Below are 21186 nucleotides of genomic sequence, written 5' to 3'. Positions count from 1 at the left end.
CAGTGACTCCTTCAGTAGAAGCATGCAAAGGTGATCTTGTCCATACAGCTAGATCGCCTGTGGTGCTGGTTAGCACTGCAGTTAACTTCTCATGATTGGAAAGGACAGTGTTGAAGAAGAGCTCAATTTCTCCTGTCCGGTTCAGAGCAGAGGCCCTGTGTCTTAGAGCTTTGGGCTCATCCATGACGTATGAGGGGTACCTTACCCGCGTAAATCTTTTCTGAGAACTAACCCTTGATCGTGAAGTATCAATTGCAGAAGCTGCTATCATGACCTACGTACAGCTGAGTGACTCTGGATGTCTCAAACTCATAATATTATAAGTAATTTTTCAAAAATTAATTATGGACTTAGTCCAGTCCAGTTATGGTCTGGTAATCCTGTGTGTATGTAGATGAAATAAAATTGGATAAATCGATGAACGTTCAGTCACTCACTTAAGATACGTGTTATCTTGAAGATAATAGTCTTATTGACCCATATGCTAAAGTTCACAGCCATTGGCAACTAGTGGATTTTTCTGCCCAATTCAGAATTGGGGTAACTAATGCACATTGGATGGCTCCTTAAGAAAAAACAAAAGGGATGCTGTGACCTGGCTGTCGGTGATTTGCTGTGTATCTGTAGTATGAAGCCCATGGACCTGATCTTCCACATATTGCTTGTTTGTCCACTTTTAAGACCTACAAGATTTCGAGGTGTCGGAAGTAGTTGAATCTTTAGCTTTGTCAAAAAATAGTCGCAAAACGTTTGTAAAACTGCTTTACGTGATTCCGTTGTTCTGACAAAAATATAATTTGTTGATGTTGAATTGTTAGTGTGGCAGATCTGTCTAGTAAATTTCTTTCTTTTTGCATTAAAAAATAAAAAAGAAGAAAGCATTATGGGTTAGACCTAATCGATGTAAGAGATGCCCTTCTCTGCTGTTGGAGTGGCATTCGAGGTTTCACACGAGTCATTACTTTATGAAGCAAATCTATACATCTGTGTGATGGCAATAAATCATTTAACAAAACCAATTAAGAATAATTGTACCAGGTTTGTAATGGGAACGAAGTTCCCTGTTAATGTGATGATCCTTGGAGACTTGTAATTGTGCTGCATCGTTTGATGGGAGCAATTCTAGCAAAGCTCCCCTATCTGCGTCAATCCCATTAATCTCCCACCAGGGAATACATTATGATGAAGTGCTCGGTTAATAACGCTCCTGAAATAAACTTGTTAGACCACCCACACAGACAATTTACTTTTGGAAGAAGATAGATAATTCCTCTGAGGAATAACCAGCTGGGTGATAAATGAAGGAATATGTTCGTTTATGGTAGTTACATTTAATGCTTCCATTTGACTCCTTAAATTAGCACAATACAGAATAAAGTTACTCCTCAATGTGAAGTAATGACCGTCTGGGAGCAGTGCATATGTTGGAGATAGTCCTCTGATTCTAAGAGAGCTGAAATGTTCAGGTCGATGCCGCCTGCAGCATGGTGCAACTACTGTTGCTGTCCTATCTAAAGAAGGCCTTTGAACCTCAGGTACATCATTTTTCAGCCTACTCCCTATACAAAAAGTATGGACTGAATAAAAAAAAAAACACTTATTTGGGAATAACGTCTTCATTGCCTACTAATACAACCATCAGGAAAGGGAATTATTTCCTCACTTAACACATTTAACTCTAAAAGTAGGGACTCAAATATTCTGACTTCAAAATGTTATATGGATACGCTGGATGAAACAGTATTTGTCTCAGATTCCCTTTATCGTGAATGAATGTATTCATGACATCTAGATGAGTACCTAAACCCCCTTCCTTCAGAGTTCAGGGCACCATTTGCAAAGTTAACCATTTTTGCTTTAATTTTTCCATCTGGATTTATCTCTTAAATATGATGTTTCATTGCTATATTCTTACGTTCATATTTATTCGGTTTACAAAAACATTTTTAAAAACGTAACACAAGTATCTGGTATTCTTCTTCCACATAGGCCAGTCACGCCATTTAAGCGCTCATTAAAACCCTCATAAACATCACATTTATGAAACATACCTTTATTAAACAAGAATTTGCAATGCAATAGGTCTTGCATTTGCGAGTTTGTAAGCTATTGGCATTGTAAATGACAATGCCTTTTATTTATCTGTTTTGATAATTTAACACATAAATAAAAGGCATTGTCTTTTACATTGCCAATAGCTTAAACTCTTGTAAATGTGGGACCTATTTCATTTAAAAGAAGCTGCCACCATTGTCCCAGGCTGCTTGGAAAGGGAACGCACACAAGGCGTGCTGAACGTTGCAGTAAAACATGTCATGCCTGCAGTAGGAAACACTCCTTAAAGAAAATAGTGCTTATAGACTAAATAAGACATACGGTGTAACATCAGAAATGAAAGTGCAGTCCTCATTGGAGGTTACAAATGAAGAGGGGCAAATAAGCATATTAATGAATCAGAAGCCAGCATTTACAAAGGATAATGACACATACCAATGAAAAGTATGGGCAGAGCTTCAGGTGCATACTTGAATCCAGCATGCCACGCCGACCAGGGCATGCGCTGCCCAGGCTGGACCTGAAAACCTACAACCTCTCTGCTAGTACACACACACTCACAACCTATTGTAGCACAGTTTAATCTGCGTTGCTTCTGCGGTTGTTCTTCGTCCTCCATTAGTTTCACTCGACTACATCATAGACAGAACTGTTGGAAAACTGATCAGTTGCCATGGCCTAAACACCACCATCACTTTTCTCGAAAATGTCTCCCTGCATCTTCGTGCTTGTATCCAGCTTTCTTATTGGATAAAATCACATTCAGAAACAGATACTGTTCTCTAAATGCCCTCCCATGATCACAGTTTATTGCAAGTTGCTCTTTTTTGATCCCCTACCTTGACTGTCTTTTAAAATGTTATCTTATACAGGTTTTTTTATGTGATGTGATGACAACCAATGTTGCTAATGTTTTTGTTGTGACATTTCCCTTCTGTTCATTTCTCTCTTTCTGTCAATAAACTTTGATTATTGACATACCACTCACTTCATAACAACAGTTTGGTCCATGAGTGAATAAATGAATGACCGGTACTTATAAAGCGCACAGCTACTCCAGCAGGAGTGTTCCGGCGCCAACATACCACAACTCTTGAGTGCTTTTTGTTTCCATGTCCCATGCCTGCCTTTCATTACATTTTAAAATGTCATATGTATATATATATAGGCCTCCCAGCCTCTGCATGGATTTGCATTACTTTGTGAGTTACAGTTTATAAGCACCTACCTACTTAATCTAGTTTGATTTTAGTTTAATGTTCATGTGAATTCTTTTTCAATGAAATCATTTAATGTTTGCATATTCATTTTGACATGTGGCCTCTTCATAAATAGCCCCTAACCACCCATAGCTGCTTAGAAACCTCAGTGTGGCCAGCATTGGCTCCATCTCTTGCTAGCAGATCGAGTGACAGTACAAGCAAATCTTCATAAGTTTACCTTGGATCTGAAAGAAACCCTGTGTGTGAGGAGAATATATTCAGAATGAATAACTCCTGAGCTCAGTACAGGCGGAAGATGTTGTAGAACCTACCCACGTCTGCTCACCGCCATTAGAAGAAATTCAATCAAACTTATTGCACTTGAGATACGTTGCAGGGTCCGGTCTGCAAAGAGGTAATATAGTTGTGATGAATAATATGTCCTCCTTAGATCACCTTATAAAAGATGGTTTCAGTTCCTGCAAAGCATATATATATATATATCCCAACCGAGATTCACATTCACCTGCCTCTGCCCTCTTCATCTTCTGAAAAAACTCTCTATTCCCATCTACCTCTTTCTTCAAATTCTAATTCCGCACTTGCACATATGTTCTTGACACCATTGATGTTTCCCTCTGTGAGTAATGTTTTTGTTGTTCATTGTAAAATCTCTGTTCCAACAGGTTAAGAAGTCATGTATATTTTTTCAATAAGATTTTATTTGTTTTCAGGAAAACAAAATCAAACTCCAGACCATAAACCCATCAGCAATGGTTTCAAATGTTCAAAATTCCTCCTATATTTAACAGCACTGTATATGCACCTCGCTCCCTCCAGGTGAAGCACAAAAGAAATCCTCTGGATTTAGTATACATTCTCAATGGTTCCTTTTTCTTAATATCTTGCACTTGGTTGATTACTGGAGTTACTTTTCCCATCTTGTATTGTATTGTAATTGCATTTATATAGCGCTTACTATCCCATACGAGGCGTCAAATCGCTTTTTCGGCGGGTAGCATGCTACTCCGGAACCCATAGAGGATTAGTGTTGAATTAGTATAGTGAAACATGCAAGTACATTTTAAGTGGTGGATAGGTTAGTCAGTTATTTGGATTTGGAATGATAGCAGAAGGATAGAGGAGGACAAAGGTTTGTATTTATTTATCGCTCGCTTGTTGACGCATGCTATTCAGGAAGCCTATAAAGGATTAGTGGTGAATTAATATGGTGAAATATGAGGTAATTTCAGTGGTGGATATTAGTCTGTTACTTGGAGTGAGAAGGATAGCGGATGGATAAAAGGGGAAGAAAGATTTGCATTCATATAGCACTTGTTACCCCTGATGGGTGTTGAAGCGCTTTTCTGGCGAGTAGCACGCCACTCCGGAACTCATAAAGGATTAGTGTTGAAAATTAGTATAGTATAAATATGAAGTAATTTGAGTAGTACATATGTTATTCAGTTATTTGGGCAGTATATTAGTATAGTTGAATATGGAATATGTAATTTGAGAAATGAACATGTTAGTCTGTTAATTTTGATTGAAAAAGGATAGTGGAGGGATAAAAAAATGAAGGATTTTTTTTTGTTGTCCCGACCAGTCTCGAACAGACTCAAACAGGCAACTACCCTTGTCCTCTCCGCCCTTAACAGGCTCAAACAGGTAACTACCTTTGTCCTATCCGCCCTTAGCCTCGACGCCCGGGCTGAGACGCCCTAAGCCTGGCCTTTTTTGTAGTCCTAGTAATCGGGTGACCCCTTCAGCCAATGGGAACCCTAGCCCTAACACTATCCAATCACAACACTAGCCCTAACATCTAGAACCAATAGGAGGCCAGGACCTTGCAGCCAATCTTAGCCCTAGTCCAAGCACCCAATCAGTTCAAAAACCCTGATCTCTACGTCCAATAAAGGCCTTAGCCCTACCACTAGTCCCAACCCAAGTCCAAGCAGCCAGTGGTACAGGTAGCCCTAGTCCCTACTTCCAATATAAAGCCTAACCCTACTCTTAGTCCCGCAACTGGTCCAACAACCAATCACACCAGAAGCCCTAAATAGCTACTTCCAATTAAAGGTCTAACCCTAGCCCTAGTCACACCCTACTCCCAATAACATAGGAAGCCCTAGTCCCTACTTCCAATAGAAAACCTACCCCTACCCCAGCCCTAGTCCCAACCCTACAATGATTGAATCACAGACCGAGAAACCAATCGGAACCCTCAAATACCCAACCAATGAGGACATTAACCCTAACCCAATAGAAACACCAGATACAACCACCAATCAGTGTACACATGTGCCAACCACTAGCAGACCATATAAGGTCCCAGCAACCTCAGACAAGGTTTGCTAACCAGGGAGTTGGAAGCTGCTTCTCCTGTTCAGAATCTCCTAGGAGACGGACAGGCTCAATCCACAACTTTGGACTTCTGCAGGTAAAGGCTTCACTAACTCGAAATCTAACAATACTGTTTGAATAAAGCTTTACTCCCCCTGCTGGCCAAAAAACGAAGTGCACAGGCCCCAGTAAATACAGTTTAAACAGCTCACAGAAGCACCCTCTGATGTAGAAAATCCCTGTTGCTGGGGGGGATGAAGGGGGGCTGGCCTCTCTGGCTTGTGAACACAAAATGATGGCTGGGGGTGCACTGTTTTAGCACACAGGTCTAAGCACAGAGCAAAGGAGAAATTTGGAGGGAAAACAGATTTGTCACCAAGGAATGAGAGGGACAAACTACAGAGGTTGGACTGCAAATCCCACAATTCAACACACTAAATGGAGGCATTCATGGGCAGGGAAAACCACAAATTTAAAACACAACACGGGTGATAAAATATGCAATTACAGGCTGGCTAAAACTAAAAATGTTAACTGTAACAACCACAGGCATAGACAGTAAACACAAAGTGAAAATCGTTTTTTAAACAACTTTTGTCTTGCGAAGAGACAGCACAAGTCTGTTATTTTTGCCATCTTGTGTGACCCAATCATCAAGATTGTAGAGTTTTGGGGGAGCTACAGACATGGTTTCTGTCCCTCAAGCACTCGATCAGAGCGTGCCACTGACTATTGTATTTATGACCCAGATTGTTGAGTACCCAAGTTATTTTTCCCATAGTCAACATCTGCCAGTTTACTAGCCCTTTCATGCATTGTGGGATGGGTTGGTGATTTCCACGTACTAGCAATCAGTTGTTTAGCCGCCAAGGTCATATATCAACCTCCAGTCCACCTTCAGCATGTGCTTGATATCTGACGGCCGGGGATTGAGTATGATGGTAGCTGGATCCGACCGCAGTGGGTATCCCAGCACTCCTTTAATATGACTGAGGATTTCCCTCCAAAAGAGAGGCAGAAGTGGGCACCCCCTCCAAACATGAAGTGTTTGCTATCTTGCTGCATCCCCCTCCAGCATAGGCCATCTAAATTGTCATACATCTGTTTTAAAGCTTATAGGTGTAACCTTGCACTCCATCATTATTTTATACATCAGCACCCCCCCCTTCTGTAAGCTTCCACAAAGAGATGGGATGTCAACCCAAATCTACTGTCATTGGTGTATGGTGACAGTTCACCCCAGACAGTCTTGCCATTTTTCATAAATGGCCATTCCAGGGCAGTCCCCATATCTAGGAGAGCAACATGTATACGGTAAATAGGGCTGTGAAAAGTGTATGTAGAAATCCTTAAAGTAAATTAATAAAGAAAAACTGTGATGTGCTGGTCCAGGTTGCATGCAGTTTCATGCCTACTATTTATTTTATATGGAAATAATATATTACGAATGCATTTATAAAAACTGATTTTTTTTATAAATGAATGATTCGAAAGTGTGTTTAAATATGGTATAATAAAGGTATTTTATAGTGTGCCTTCCACTGTTGGTATTGTATTGGAGAGCTGTATAGATGAATCTGCATGTTTATTTTATTTATTAAGCAGGAAAGTAGCATTATGATAAGAAATCACTTTTATAACAGAGTAGAAAAAGTCGAATTTAGTTTGGGTGCCAAATGTTAGATTCTTTGTATGTTAGACGCATAATGGTTAAGGGATAAAATGAAGACCAGACCGATAGTTAACATACTAAACAACGTAGTACATACTTATATATACAGTTTTAAATTGAGGGTTAGTAGGAGGGCATTGGAGTGCAAGGGTGAATCAGTTATAATTCATTTTTACCTCCTTTAAGCATAAGTATGCATGTCTTGAAGGGAATTCTGTAAGTGGGAGAGAGGCGATTTGGTGCCTTTGAACTGGCGGTCTATTCCATCAGTAGGGTTCGAGTAGCTTAAAGGAGCAGAATCCTGAGGTAGCACAGGGAGGTTTGAAATCAATAGCTAGACTTAAGCCAGTCGAAAGAACGATGCCAGAATGTACATATCTGCAAGCCATTGAGATACGTAGCCGGGGATACATTGTCTATAGCTTTGAAACACAGAAATAGTATTGTTTTTATGTTTCATTTGCGGCTGATGTTGTAGGAATTAAAGTTATAAAAGGTTCTTACAGCTAAGTTTAGTATTTTGTCCAAAAGAAGGAACAAGTATCATGCAAGGCCAACTAGAAAGCTGCTTCAGGAATCTCCTTTCCTTATACCTATTATGCAAAGTCGTGTTTTGGCTGCTGTATAGGTGGTGTGAGCACAGATTTTATAGATAGTAAAATTTTGTATTTGGCAAAAGTGTCTGGGAAATGCGAGTTACTCGGGTCTTTGGGTTGAAACATACAAATGTTTCTGGCCAAACGTGTAGGAATGAGTTTCAGGGGGAGGAGGACCAAATTAGAGTCTGCAGAGTCAAATGTTCTTATTTAGCACGGAAGAAACAATTTTCTGTGTTGGAGAAGTTTAACTAAAGGGAACGGATAGCCAACCAGTGACCAATGGTTGGGGCCCAGGATTGAGCCTTGAGGAACACTGACTGACAGTGGTGTTGGGCTACAGCGTGATAAGCACCATTAAACAGAAAAAGGAGTAATCGCAGATGGGAGGAAAGCTATTCCAGTGGTTGGTTACTTATGTCCAATGTGGAGAGTGTAGAGAGCAGAGCAGCATGGTTGGCTGTCACAAATGCAGCAAAGGGTGTAGGGTTTTTTTATTAAGAAGACAGTTTTAATGGTGCGCTGATGTGATGCTGTTGGACATGTGGCAAAGTGATGTTTAATTTGAGGATGGCAGTCTAAAATCAGTTTGGAGAAGGTTAGTTAGGTTATGGGGAGTGAGAGAAGTGATGAAGTTGAAAAAAACTGAAGGTTTTCAAGAAGAATGAAAGTGTGAACAAGATGATAGTCCGCCAGAGTAGATGCATCAACAGTGCGTTTCTTGATTAAGGACAGGACAATAGCTGTTTTCAACTCTTGAGGGTGAAGACTGCAGCTCAGACTAATTCGTTCTGGCCCACAGGATATGGTGTGTGATGAGAGAAGTCGAGGTTTGACTTAGTGGCTAAAAGTGTCAAATGCGGTTGGCCCTTTAAGGATAGTAATGAGTTTAGTTGGAGGTATCTGAGAGAGCGAGTGAGTTTGGACATAGTAATTGTAATGAAGGTAGAAGGTGGTGGGTATGGCTGGGGCCGCTATGAATGAGTCTAAGGTGGTTTTAATGTTCTTGATTTTAGAAGCAAGATAAGCTGCGACATTGGCAGCTGATCGTGAGTTCAAAGTGAGGGGGATGCAAGGTGGTGAGAGAAGGCTGCGGTTAGTGCAAGCAAGTTGTTCTGGTGGTACTGTAGGGAGGTAAGAAGATTGTGCGAGTACGTTGGTATAGTTGTGTTAAATGTGGCATTGGTGTGCTGCAAGGCTAGTGTCTAGTCTTCTAGATGTTCATAGGCTTTTTTTGCCATTTGCAAAGGAGGACAACCTTTTTGTTTTCAAGGAATGGGTATGCGGAGAATTTCAAGGTTGAGGAGATGGAGTGGTTGTGGGGTCCATGGGGTTAATGCCTGTTAATGATTGTGCTTATGGTCTAAAGTCGTTGAGTGAAACAGACTAAATGCAGTTGTGCAGGTGATAGTCAATGAATGAGAGTCGAACACCAAGATGGTACCTTCTTTAGGTACTTGGATGCTGCGTGGTGAGTCTTTGGGGGGTGAATCAGTTGACTGTCATATGTAGGATGGCATGGTCTGACGTGGATGGCTGTGTCCTTGGCAGTGTGTGCGTAAGAGTTTAGTATAGAATCAAGTGGTTTCCCATTTATGGGAATCAGGAGACAACAAGGGTCCACAAGTGAATGAACTGAGAGAGATTGAAGAAAGAGGGTCAAGAAGATGTTAACACCAAACAGTTTTTTTAAATATTATGATTATTCCCAGCTTCTTTCTGCTTCCTCAGTGCATTTTAAACTTATGCCAATTATTTACTTTTGCAACCTGTCCTGATCTGCGCTGTCTTTTCTCCCTGCTGCATCTGCTGATGCGGGGATCTATTGTCCCTTTTTGGCACAAACTTAATTTCTTCTGTTGGTACTTTTTTGAAAGGTATTAAAACTACCCTCATTTACAAATGCATGGCTATAATGAGAACATGTTTTTGTTTCTCTTGATCATGTCCATAATTTGCTGCATCAGTTCCATGATAAGTTCTTGAGTCATGAATGTCCAGATCCTCGTTTATAATTGCCTCTGTTTCACTTTGAAGTCTTTGTTACCCAGTTACCCATGGGTTAGTTTCAAATGAAATTATAATGGAGTTGAATTGTTTGCCAGAGCACAATGGAAAACATGCTTGCTCCTTAGGGGGAGTCTTCTGTACTTTACTCAACATTTTGTTTTGTTTTCAAAGTTTATTTGCTTACATTTTCCCATATTATTGCCCTCTATAAATTACATTTTCCCATCACACGCCTACCCATGGATGTCTCCTCCATCCCGTCCCTCGCAGAGCCTACTGAGGACCAAGATTTCCCTGTCTTATTCCACGTTGCTGTTCTTGCTTACCTCACTTCTGCTCCCGTCTATAGCCCTCAGCACTTTTAAGCAGCCTAAGGTTACTTAAGCTCTCCACATGCAACCAACAAAACATAATGTGACAGGAGAACACACTAGACGCCCACTTTCTTTTAATCAAGCACATCCAACGAAGTAATATGCTACCGATCAAGCTTCACGAGGAGCTATACAAATTAGAAAGCAATACACAATACAATCATTAATTTAGATAGCTCATCTTCTTAACCCTACATTATTGGTTTGCAGTTTAGATACTTAAACAATATTATCATTATTGACTCTTTAGAAATGTAGGGTTTAGGTTTGACCATGTTGTGGAGAAACATTGACTGCATTTCTGTTTAATGAATGCTCATCCTACGGCTACAAGCTTTGATTGTCGTGGGGGGGGGGGGAAATGTCAGAAGTCCATAAACTCACCAACTAACTTGTTGTTTTTCAGCTGGCAAAAAAGATCCGCGAGAAGTTCAACCGCTACTTGGATGTGGTGACTCGAAATAAGCAAGTGGTTGAGGCATCTTACACGGCACATCTTACCTCACCGCTGACTGCAATCCAGGACTGCTGTACAATTCCTCCCTCTATGATGGAGTATGTATTCATACACTTTATTCTTAGTTTTAGTAGATGGTTCGTTCAGTAGTGGGCATATCATTTGCAATTGTTTTCAAAGATGATACTAGTAGTTCTGTGGTGCCGAGCATTGGAAATTCCTTGGATGAGTACAGTTGATTTTCAAGCATTTGGGTTGTGGTTGGCTGAATTTAGTGGGGCTTGAAATATATTTTATTGTACTAGAGGAAAATTCCACCTAGGTTCACAAATTGGCTGGAGGGTTTTCCCACCAGAGGGTGGCCATGTGAATATTGAGCATTTTTTATGCCTAAGAGTGCAAGCCCATGCTTTTCTTTCAGAATTCAGTATAGTAACCAGTTATGCACACAATAACGTTGTGAGAAGTCTTCAGCAAAACATCTGACAAACATGAACTATGTAAGTGCATAAAATGACTAATGGCTTCTGCATTTGATGTCAGTGAACAGTTGCACATGACATAATTGATCCACAAATTAAGGGATTCTTCGTTTCAGAACACCACTCCATGAGATCAAGTTCCGCTTTGTGTGGCTGCTTGCTTATGTTGCCTTGTGGACTAAGTGTATGCCCTGTGTCCTGCAGTCCACACTTTCCATGTGCTGAGCAAAGCTTACATAGTTATTTGCAAAGGAGGTGAATAGAGGCCCAATCCTACAATTATCTTTGCTCGGGAAAGTTTTATTTTTATGCAAACCAACCACCAGGTGTAGATCAGTGACCCTAAAGATGAGTTGACTACACTTTGCAATGGGGAGACGACCTTTACTGCGCGGGAGTTTCACCGCGGTAGGTTTACAACGCGGGTTTTACAATGCAAGTCGTTTCAACGACTTGCGTTGGAGTGCGCTGTAAGCTAAGCAATAGTACTATTTACTATCCAACACCTTCCCTACTGTACATAGACTGGTGTTGGAATAGTAAATCGTACTATCCCTAAGTCCAGCGCCCTCCAGCGCAAGTCGTTGAAACAACTTGCGTTGTAAAACCTGCGTTGTAAGATACCGCGATCGACATGATCGCGTAGTATCGTCATATATTCTTTGCAATTTAGTCCACACAAAGCTCTCAAAAAAGCTAACAAATAGATTGTCAGAAGCATGAAAGCAGATCACCGGCAACTAGGACCTCAGACTCTGGAAAGCCTTTACCCCCAGTCTAACTAGCCTAAACACACCACATCTTGTTCAGCAAATTGCTTGATAATGGACACTTAAGGCTCATGTTCCGCTTAGCAGTGATACGAACTTGAACAGTGATGGAGAAAGACTGCATGGAGGTTGCCTCAACAGCGTCCCTTTCTGAACTTTTCTTGTTATAGCACTCTCTAGATCTGTTTGTGGACTGTAAACCTCTCCTAAATAAATAACCAGTAAGTGAGATTTGCAGCTTGTTGTATAGTATGCAACAGGTTCTAAACTGCAACATCACGTGTCATTTGGAATGGAGGACTGTGAGAGGACCTGAAATAAAAACAATCCAAATCAGATTTATTTTGAAAGACGTTCATGAAATCGTTCAATTTTAAAAACCTACCCCTGTACTGAGATGTTTTGTAAAATCTTTGTATGTTTATCTCTATACAGTTATGTTTCTTTGCCTTTTTTGAACGTCCATTTCCCTTCCTAAAACTTAAAAACCTCATGAATTTTTCTTGGAAGGTCCTGAAGTTAGCTTTTTTAAATATATTACAAACATAGACATTACATGCCAAAATCTAAAACTGTATAACCTTGCCGGATGAGAACTGAGTAAAAGAAAGAGTGACTTATTTTTTTAGGTTGAGCTGCCCGCTTGCAAAAGACTTATTGTCAGTTTATCAAGAACTTACAGTTGGCTTACAACCCACCAGTTGTCCACCATTAATGGTCTTTTTCACTGTTATATGCCCACTCCGTATTCAAGTGCTTGCCTTAACCATCTTTTTTGTCCCTCCCCTACAGCACAGCCCGTTTACATGTATCCTTCCACTGCTCACTTTTATTTAACTACTTTTTTCTTTTTTGCTTAAGCAGTTCATGAGAGAGCATGTGTTCCCCAGCTGTCTCTCTCATAGGCTTTTCATACCCTGCGCTCTGTGTTGCTCTCCTATCTGTTTGGTCTCTATCCACATGCTCAGTATTGCTCCCTCATCCACATGCTTCTCTTTGCCCAACTCGACATGTTGCTCTCTTGTGAGCTTCTCCCATAAGCCCTGTGATGCTCTGTACCTCGTGCCCCCACCCATCCCCTGTTGCTTTCCCCAACCCGCTTTCTCAATCCACTACTCCATTGACCACCCCCTCTTCTGCCATTCATTTTAAAATATTTTTTTTCCTAAAGGCCAGGCAGTAAATTGGTGCCACCCCTCCACAATAACACTACTTTGTTTTTAATTAATGTTGTTCAACATCGCCAAAAAGCATTAGCCAGGCCTATAGGTACCAAAGGTGAGATCTGTTGACTTTGCCAATGCTTGTTTTCTAGCTATAGTATTATGCAGAATCCATTTTATGGGTTCTGGTATTGTAGAGTCACTAAATGAAGAAGTGCAGTTGGCACATGGAAAAAATATTTTTAAGGGACATTTAGTTTGGGGAAAAGGGCAACATTTTAGAGACTATTCTTAACCATTGTTGGACGGTTGAACTGAAGTGCAAAAAAAGTCCAAATTGGTTTTTGCGATACGGAGCTCCATAACCTTTTCCACCTTCCCTCCCAAGCTGGGCTTCTGTCCCACACATGGTACTTGTATTGACCACAAGCAAAGAAACGTAGGCATTAAACTTTAGTATTAATGTCAAAAACTGGAAAAGGCCTCTGCATGACCCGTAACATCAGGACTACTCCTTTTGCTCGGATACACTTCGTATAAAAACACGGATATGGCACAGTTTTCAAATTATCTGCATGGAAAATCGTTGCTGGATGGTTCATCCTCTCAGCAGTGCCATTTCACCATCCCCCATCAGGAAACATACACCCACCCACCCACACACGGACACACACAAGTTCTGCATGTGCCGCCACATTTACTTTTCCTGGTGAAGACATTTGATTTGCACTGAGAATTGATTCAAACTGTAACCCGATTGGAGCTCAATTGAACACCATTTTTGATGTACGATTCAAAGACTCTGCAAATGTATTTTATCTTTTTACATTCCTGTTCTCCTGCTTGTAAATCATGTTGAAGGAGAATAAAAATGACTGCAGCCTGATGGGAATTAAATGTCTGAAGTTCAAAGCACTGTGCACATCAGAGCAAACGTCAATCAAGTGAACATCTTGCAAGCCAGGCAGGGAGTGAATTTCTCCATGGGGAGCAGATGAAAGTTGGAGTGACAGCTCTGTTTTCTCCCTCGGGAAGCAGCTTCGATCAGTTCTTCATTAAAAAGAATCTAGAAGGCAGGGGCACTTTTTTAAAATCATCTTCTTGAAGCTGGGTTTCAGGCAGCTGTTTGATCTCCTGAAATTCAGCGAGGAACCCAATTACAGGGAGATATTTGGTATTTTTCCGGAGACAGTTTCGAAGAATTTAAAAATAATCATCTACATATCAGCTGCATAATTGTGCCTCAAATGAAGTGTGGCAGAAATTGTAATTGTTTGGGTTGCCTTTACTATTCCTTAAGTAACAAGTGTGTTCTTATTCCTCATTGCACCAGCCCTCTGCAAGACACATCAATGTTTTAGATTGTGGTAGTTGCTCTTAAATTTGGATAACTTTTATAAATTGCGTTCATTGTTTTTGTTAGTTCAAAATGTCATCTTTTAATTACAGCCGCTCGTGAGTGATTGGAACGTGATGCATGTAGTCTAGAGACTTGCGCCTGCGCGACTTCCCTAAAGACAGTTTTAAATTTTCTCCAGCATTATGTAATGAAAACGAATAATAATCGAGAGTGCATGCATATATATACAGTGGCTTTAAATCCATAGGTCTGTTTAGCTGCTATTTGCATTTTTTGTTTTGCCAACCCAGTGCTTCATTTGATATAAAAATAAATAATAAGTGCCAGGGCGCTTCTCAGGTGGCCACTGCAGTTTGTACCATTCATTGCCCCAGCCAATATCTACACACCCACTACCATCACAGGTGTGACAATTTGAATTAATCGAGGTCACCCAAAGCTATAGCAATGGCCTGGTTTGCAGGTAATATTAATTATTAATGGATTTGGACCCCAGCTCAAATTAAGCACTGCATCTACTAGAAAATGATATTGCCGTTTGTAAATACCTGTCATACAAAAATAGCCAATCTATACAGCAGAACAGGGAAGACAACGAGGTGGAAGAGCTTAAGAGTTATAACGTGGGATTCATTATTCGGATAATGTGGAGGAATTGATGAAATGAGCTAAAGTATCCACAACCTTTTTCTGTGCGTTTGGTGATAACACCCCTCCCCTTTTAATGTATATCAGAAAAGTTGTTGAACACCAAGGGGATTCAGGCAGTATGAATGAGCCTAAAGCAGAGTTTAAGTGATGTGTAGGGTTGTCTTGTAATGTTTGTACATAAATGATCCAAAATTCACTCTTTAACATCAATTGTCTGTTGTTTATTTTTGAACACCATCTCGAAACCTTTACAAAAGTTCAAATTAAAAAAACAACAGTCCTTACTTTGTCTGATATACACCCCACAAATTCCCCTTCAAATGTAGATAACTCTGGTCCATTTTGTTAGACAAAAATTCCCCTGCTCTAATTCACAAAAGGTGTTATTGGGCATAGAAGAAGCATTCTCCAATTTTAGCATCATTAGAACACTTTGTTAAATGACTAATCCACTGCCCATCTTCTCTTTTTGCACACTGACTATTGGCCTTTTTTGTGGTAGGAATCTTAAGCGTACGAATTACTGGTCTCAGCAAAATATTTATTCTTCTAGTAGTTGGGGGCAGGTACAGATCAGATGTGAATTTTGTAGCCATAGAGCCTACAACACCAACATTTTCAGTTGGTATAAGCAGCAAATGAAACTTCATGTATTTTGTGTGAAGCAGCTCTCAATGTGCATTGTTTCCCAGTGCTCTACTCTCGCACTTATTTCTTGATGCCGGCTCATTTTTGGCAGTCCAACATAGAGTAGCATGGTGTTTTTGATTTTTTAAACTTTAGCAGATAATTTCACAATAAAAATTGTATAAAAAATATTACCACCTCCTCCAGATCATTCTTCCAGGTGTGGATGGCCAAGAATAGTCCATATTGTCACATCTGCAGGAGTGTGATGTAAGTAAATAACATTGGTCCTGGCATTTGCCAACGCTGGGGTGGGGAGCGGGTGCTCAAAGTTGCAGTGACCTCCTGAGAAATATCTTGTGTCCTGGCTCTTACTTTTGCCATAAATTAAGCACTGGTGCAAACACTCAGTTTGTAGTGAGCACTCAGTTATGCACACTTATAAATGTGAGTTATTGTTTTGCCTGATTTATTAAGTGTCTGATTTGTTCTTCTCTATTGCAACAGAGTATCTGTTGAATGTGATTCTGTAAATTATCTTTAACTGAAGGGAACCATAGGACATGAGCATAGCTGAACAGCACTAAACTCAAAGGCCCCAACGTCTGTCTTGTTTTATTCAACATTTTAATTTAATGGCATATTCATGAAGTCCATTTCTATTTCTGATACATACATTTTATGATTTCAGGTTTGATGGGAATTTTAACAATAATGTCTCTAAAACGATCAGCTGCGACAGATTGTCTACAACTGTGAATAGCCGGGCATTTAACCCTGGACGGGATTTAAACTCAGGTCAGTACCTTGATTGCTCTCATTAATGACGTCCTACAGAATTGAAAGTGTGGCATGGGTCGAGGATAACTTACCTGGCTAAACTGCAGAACATTCACAGCCAGTTGGCTTTTATTAGTATGGTGCGAACAGCAAGCAGTAAAGCACATCACCTGAATGCTCTGTTGACTTGGTCGCATTTCAAACCTCTGGTCCATTGGCAAAATGTTACAAATTGCAATTCAGAACATGTGGGTGCAGGTGTTCTTTAAAGGGTGTTGAAAGAGGAATTTATACAAATAGTGTGTGTTGTGCATTCCCCTAGCATGACCAGGATGTCACCAACCGTACATTAATTTATTTAGCATAATTTACCACAACTGTTGGACTAATAATATCTATGAGCTACTACTGATGTTACTTATATACTATTCCCCACTAATAATCAAACGAGGAACTGGTTGTAAAGAATTGCATCTCCTAAATTTTGTTAGTCTGGATATATGGTAACCATTATGTAATATAACTAGATTGTCTATACCTAAATGCAGGTGTTGTAGCATGAGTCAACTTTACAATAAATTATGTACTCTATAAAGTACTCACACTTTAGGACTAAAGTGAAAATTCCCGATAGTATGATTTTTCCATCGTCTGCTGCATCGGGGTGATATATGAAACAGACTGGAAAATGGCTTCTAAGAGCATCTTCTACAAAGAGATTGAGTTAATCTTACATATTTACACATGCTGTTTTTCTCACAAGTGACCATCAAAAATCTAATTACATTCATAACATGATCTTAAATTTAATATTTTATGCTTTCTTTTCATCTGGAAGAGAATTTGATGGGCAACTCAATTTGCATGTATAAATTAGTAGCGTGCTTGACGAAACACAAGTATGCATTAGGCCACTACACTGCACTGAGACTGCGTTTGTATTAGTTCTTGATGAGATCAAAGTCGAGCCTGGCACTGGGGCTGTTGGATCGCAGCAATGCCATTGACACAACTGCACATTCAATATTGATCGAGGTTGAAGTCCATAGGTGTATGTGGGAAGCCTTTAAACTAAATGTTCTCCTCTTCAAACCGCAACCAGTTAGGATATTGTCTTTTTCCTCAAAGAATAGATCTGACTTGTTGAGTCCTGCAGGGATCTAGGGTAAGCCCCACTCTATCTGTGTGTGTGTGTATATATATTTATATGTGTGTGCGTGAGATATGTATATATATTGGTCTCTTGGCCAAACTTTGGGTTGACTCGAATAGTCTAGTTAGTTAGCAATGAGAAGACAACTGTCACTAATTTTCACAACTGTATGTGATCAGCTTCTCGGTGGATGTGCAGAAATGCACTGAAGCTGAACAGGAACAAGGCAATTTTTGTGTTTTTAGCCCACTGTCAATTTCACGTTTACTGAATTGGTGGCCACAAAACTTAGGGGATCCCCAGGCCAACCTCTGCAGCAAAGATTTAAACCTGGGTAAACCAATAAACAGAGGCTTAAGCATCTTGTTTTCATGATCTGAAGATGCTCCGGAAAGTGCTGCTTGAGCTGCCTTAAACCTATAAACCTGTAGTACAGGTCATGATTTTGTCCCACTTGAACTACTGCAAAGCATTCTATGTAGGACTACCGGCTAAAGCAACAGCTAGTCTGTAAAGAGCCCAGCATTGGGCTGGTAGGCTTGTGACTGGAACTAAACATCTAGATGCAGCATCCCTAGCATTAAAAATCTTGCATTTGTTAAAAGTAAATGAGATAATCATGTTAAAAACTGCATGATTTGGCTTGCAGGGCCTTTCACAAACAAGAACGCAAGATTCTAGCAGAGAAAGCTACTGCCTGCCAGCCCTGCAGATCACTGCGATCAGCAGACCTATCTCCTTAGTGTGTTCCCCCTAACACATTTTGCTGTAACAATGGAAACGTTTTTTTTCCTTTCTTGCACCTACATTTTGGAACAACCTTCCCTTTATTCCTTTTATTAAATAGCTGAAATTAACCCTCTCAGGTTTCCTAAAAGCGTAAAAACCTGGCTCTTCCAGCAAAGAAATATTTAGCACCCATTTCTTTTGGCTTGACGACGCGGTGGGTTTGGCAACGAGATTATGACTGTCAGGGGTTTCTTTTTGTCAGGACCCCTTGTTAGAAATGCAGATCATCTTATATCTACATTCTTAACTTTGAACAGCCTTGAAATATTTCAGTTATCACATAGAGCCTGAGTGAAACTTGTGTTAGATAATCACACCTGCCCATATATTTTGAGAGACAGTTTATTTAAACCCATAAAAGGTAATAACAAAAATTACAAACAAAACATATTCCATGAAAGCTCAGGGGAGCGCAGCAATGTTTTACTATGGATTAAAATGTTGTACTAGGATAATAGCAGAATGTTTTATTGTGTAGGCGCTGACATGGAAGCCTTCAATGGCCATGTAATTGTTGGATGTTAAGAGGAAATGGTTGGTATTACAGTAGTTTGCTTGCAAAAAAAATTGGCACCACAATTTGTACAGGGCCGGGTAGTGGCTGAAGGTAACCAGGGTAACCAGTGTGGTTTGGGGACAGAAAAGGCTTTTAGGGATATTAGGAGCTTTGCAGTTGAAGTTGCTGTTCTTCCCCACAACTCCCCATGCACCGCCTTCTTTTATTTTCTTGCATATTTTTAAGGGAAAAGAACACCAAAATAAAAGGCAGCACATTTCAATATGTGGCAATTCTTTGGTCAAGTTGACGCAGATAAATCAAGAAGGTCTTTTGGATAGTTACAGGGTTTTAGTATGGCAGACACCCCACTGCTTTGGAATGGGTACTTGGTACAAGGTGGAGGCCTACCATTCTCATATTGTGTGAATTGCAGGCACTGCATGCATTGCCAAACATGTGATTGGTGTATTCAAGCAAAAATGAATTGATCCTGGATCTCGTCATGCAATTGCTATGAGACCGAGGCAAGATGTTTCAGAGGGGCTAGGTCATCTTGACCAGGGGAATCAGTATTGTGGACTACCCAGGAGGGTTTGAACTAGAGCTGTAAACTTCACAGCAAACCACAGAGCTAACAGAAAAGTCAAAATGAAAATGTGTTTTTTCTGCTGAAAGAAAGGACCAAGACCAATTCAGGAGGATATTGCAAACAAGAACGTAAGATTTTTCGGGGAAGATGTGGGCGTATTTGTTCCCGCCTAGCAATGAGCTGTACATAGTGGGTTTGAGCACACTTTGCCTGAAGAAATTGATGGCAGCTGGTGGAACAGAAAAAGACTGGATTCTTTTTCTTGGTGCCATTTTCTGTTTGTGGTAAAAGGTGTGTTTTGGTTCAGAAGGGTTGGTCTTCATCAAATTTCTAAACAGCAGATCCATTGACCAAGTTACTCTCTAAAGTACTGGTAGGACCAGCAAATGGAGGATTGTGCTGGAATTATATCTATATACATCAAGCATCCTCCCCTGTCAAAAAAACGTTGCAGAGGCTGCTGGGAGCCATGTTCTGGTATTTAGTCTTACAAAAACGGCAGGAGTATCCTTAAACAGAGGCTTTGGCTCATGAGCTGATCACTGGCTACAGGATAGCAGATCCTAACACCACGACTCGTCTAAAAATAACAGCTCTTCATTATTTCTGTTTTTTAAAGCTCTCACATACTAGGGCATCTTTCTCTTCATCACATCAGCACTGGAGCAATCCCCTCCAAGCCTTGTGTAATGGAAGAATCTCTCCCACCTCCTAAGGTGGTGAATACGAAGTAGTGAAGTGAAGAATGGATGAGTGAGCCCATTTCCACATCCTCCCTCCTAAGCCCCTTAAGGGGCCACCAAAAAAGAGGCATGTCTGAAACCCATGCTGGGAAACCTACCTGATAGTCTGAGACCTGCAGCAAGATTCTGGATTGTTCTTACGAGGCAAAATCCTTTGGATTGTGATTACCGTTGTGTGGAGATGTAGTGTTCTCTAAAAAGGGGCTCATTCGTCTTCTTGACTTACAAGAGGAATTGGTAACTTCTAATGAAGCTAGTGGTATTGCTCAAGATCCTGAGAGCATAAATGGAAAAGGACAGTCTTAGCGATCCTCTTAAGTTTGTTTCCATTTGCGGTGACTTTGAGGCTCATAATCTGCTACTGCCCTCCTAGGATAGTTCATTTGTTTAGTGAGGTATGATGCAATAGCTCTTTCTGATGGGCTTGTGAGTGATGCAGCTGGACTTGAAAATGATGTAGGCTTAGAGTGATAGGCTATGCGGTGTAGTTTCTCAGGATTTGGATCATACGTAGAAATTGTTTAGCCGTTTGAAGAGATGAGGTAAGAAGTTCCACCCTGGCCTTTACTCACTAAATAGCATTTTATTTATTCTGGTGTTCAGCAGAAAGACTGCTTTTGTAACATATCCTCAAAGTTCAGGGCACCAGTATTCTAGAAGCTGCTGCAGATGCCTGTGCGCCCCTTTCTGTTATACTAATAGCGCTGCCGCACCAGCGTTCTCTTGAGAGGATGTTCCCTCGCTTGGAGGAGGCTGTGGCGTTATGCAAATGAAGGAGTCTCGGCCTTTTCATAAGCAGCATATTATGGATGTGGGAGCAGAGTCGAAGAGGCAGTCAAGAGGCTCACTCACAGTGGGCCACAAAGAGGTG

At 40.5% G+C, this 21186-nt stretch overlaps 1 protein-coding gene across 1 annotated transcript in view; it reads left to right on the top strand.

The window, feature by feature from the left end:
• The window catches only part of CACHD1 (cache domain containing 1), a 373745-nt gene that overhangs the window by 210114 nt on the left and 142445 nt on the right, over window positions 1–21186 (top strand). Inside the window, exons 3-4 of the mRNA XM_078669174.1 lie at window positions 10659–10807; window positions 16454–16560. Of these exons, the coding sequence (XP_078525300.1) occupies window positions 10659–10807; window positions 16454–16560 (256 nt within the window). The remainder of the gene's footprint in view (window positions 1–10658; window positions 10808–16453; window positions 16561–21186) is intronic.

This window comes from Lissotriton helveticus, chromosome 1_2, assembly GCF_964261635.1.
Source record: "Lissotriton helveticus chromosome 1_2, aLisHel1.1, whole genome shotgun sequence".
NCBI classification, from domain to species: Eukaryota; Metazoa; Chordata; class Amphibia; order Caudata; family Salamandridae; genus Lissotriton; species Lissotriton helveticus.
This window is presented reverse-complemented; position numbering and strand designations above follow the sequence as displayed.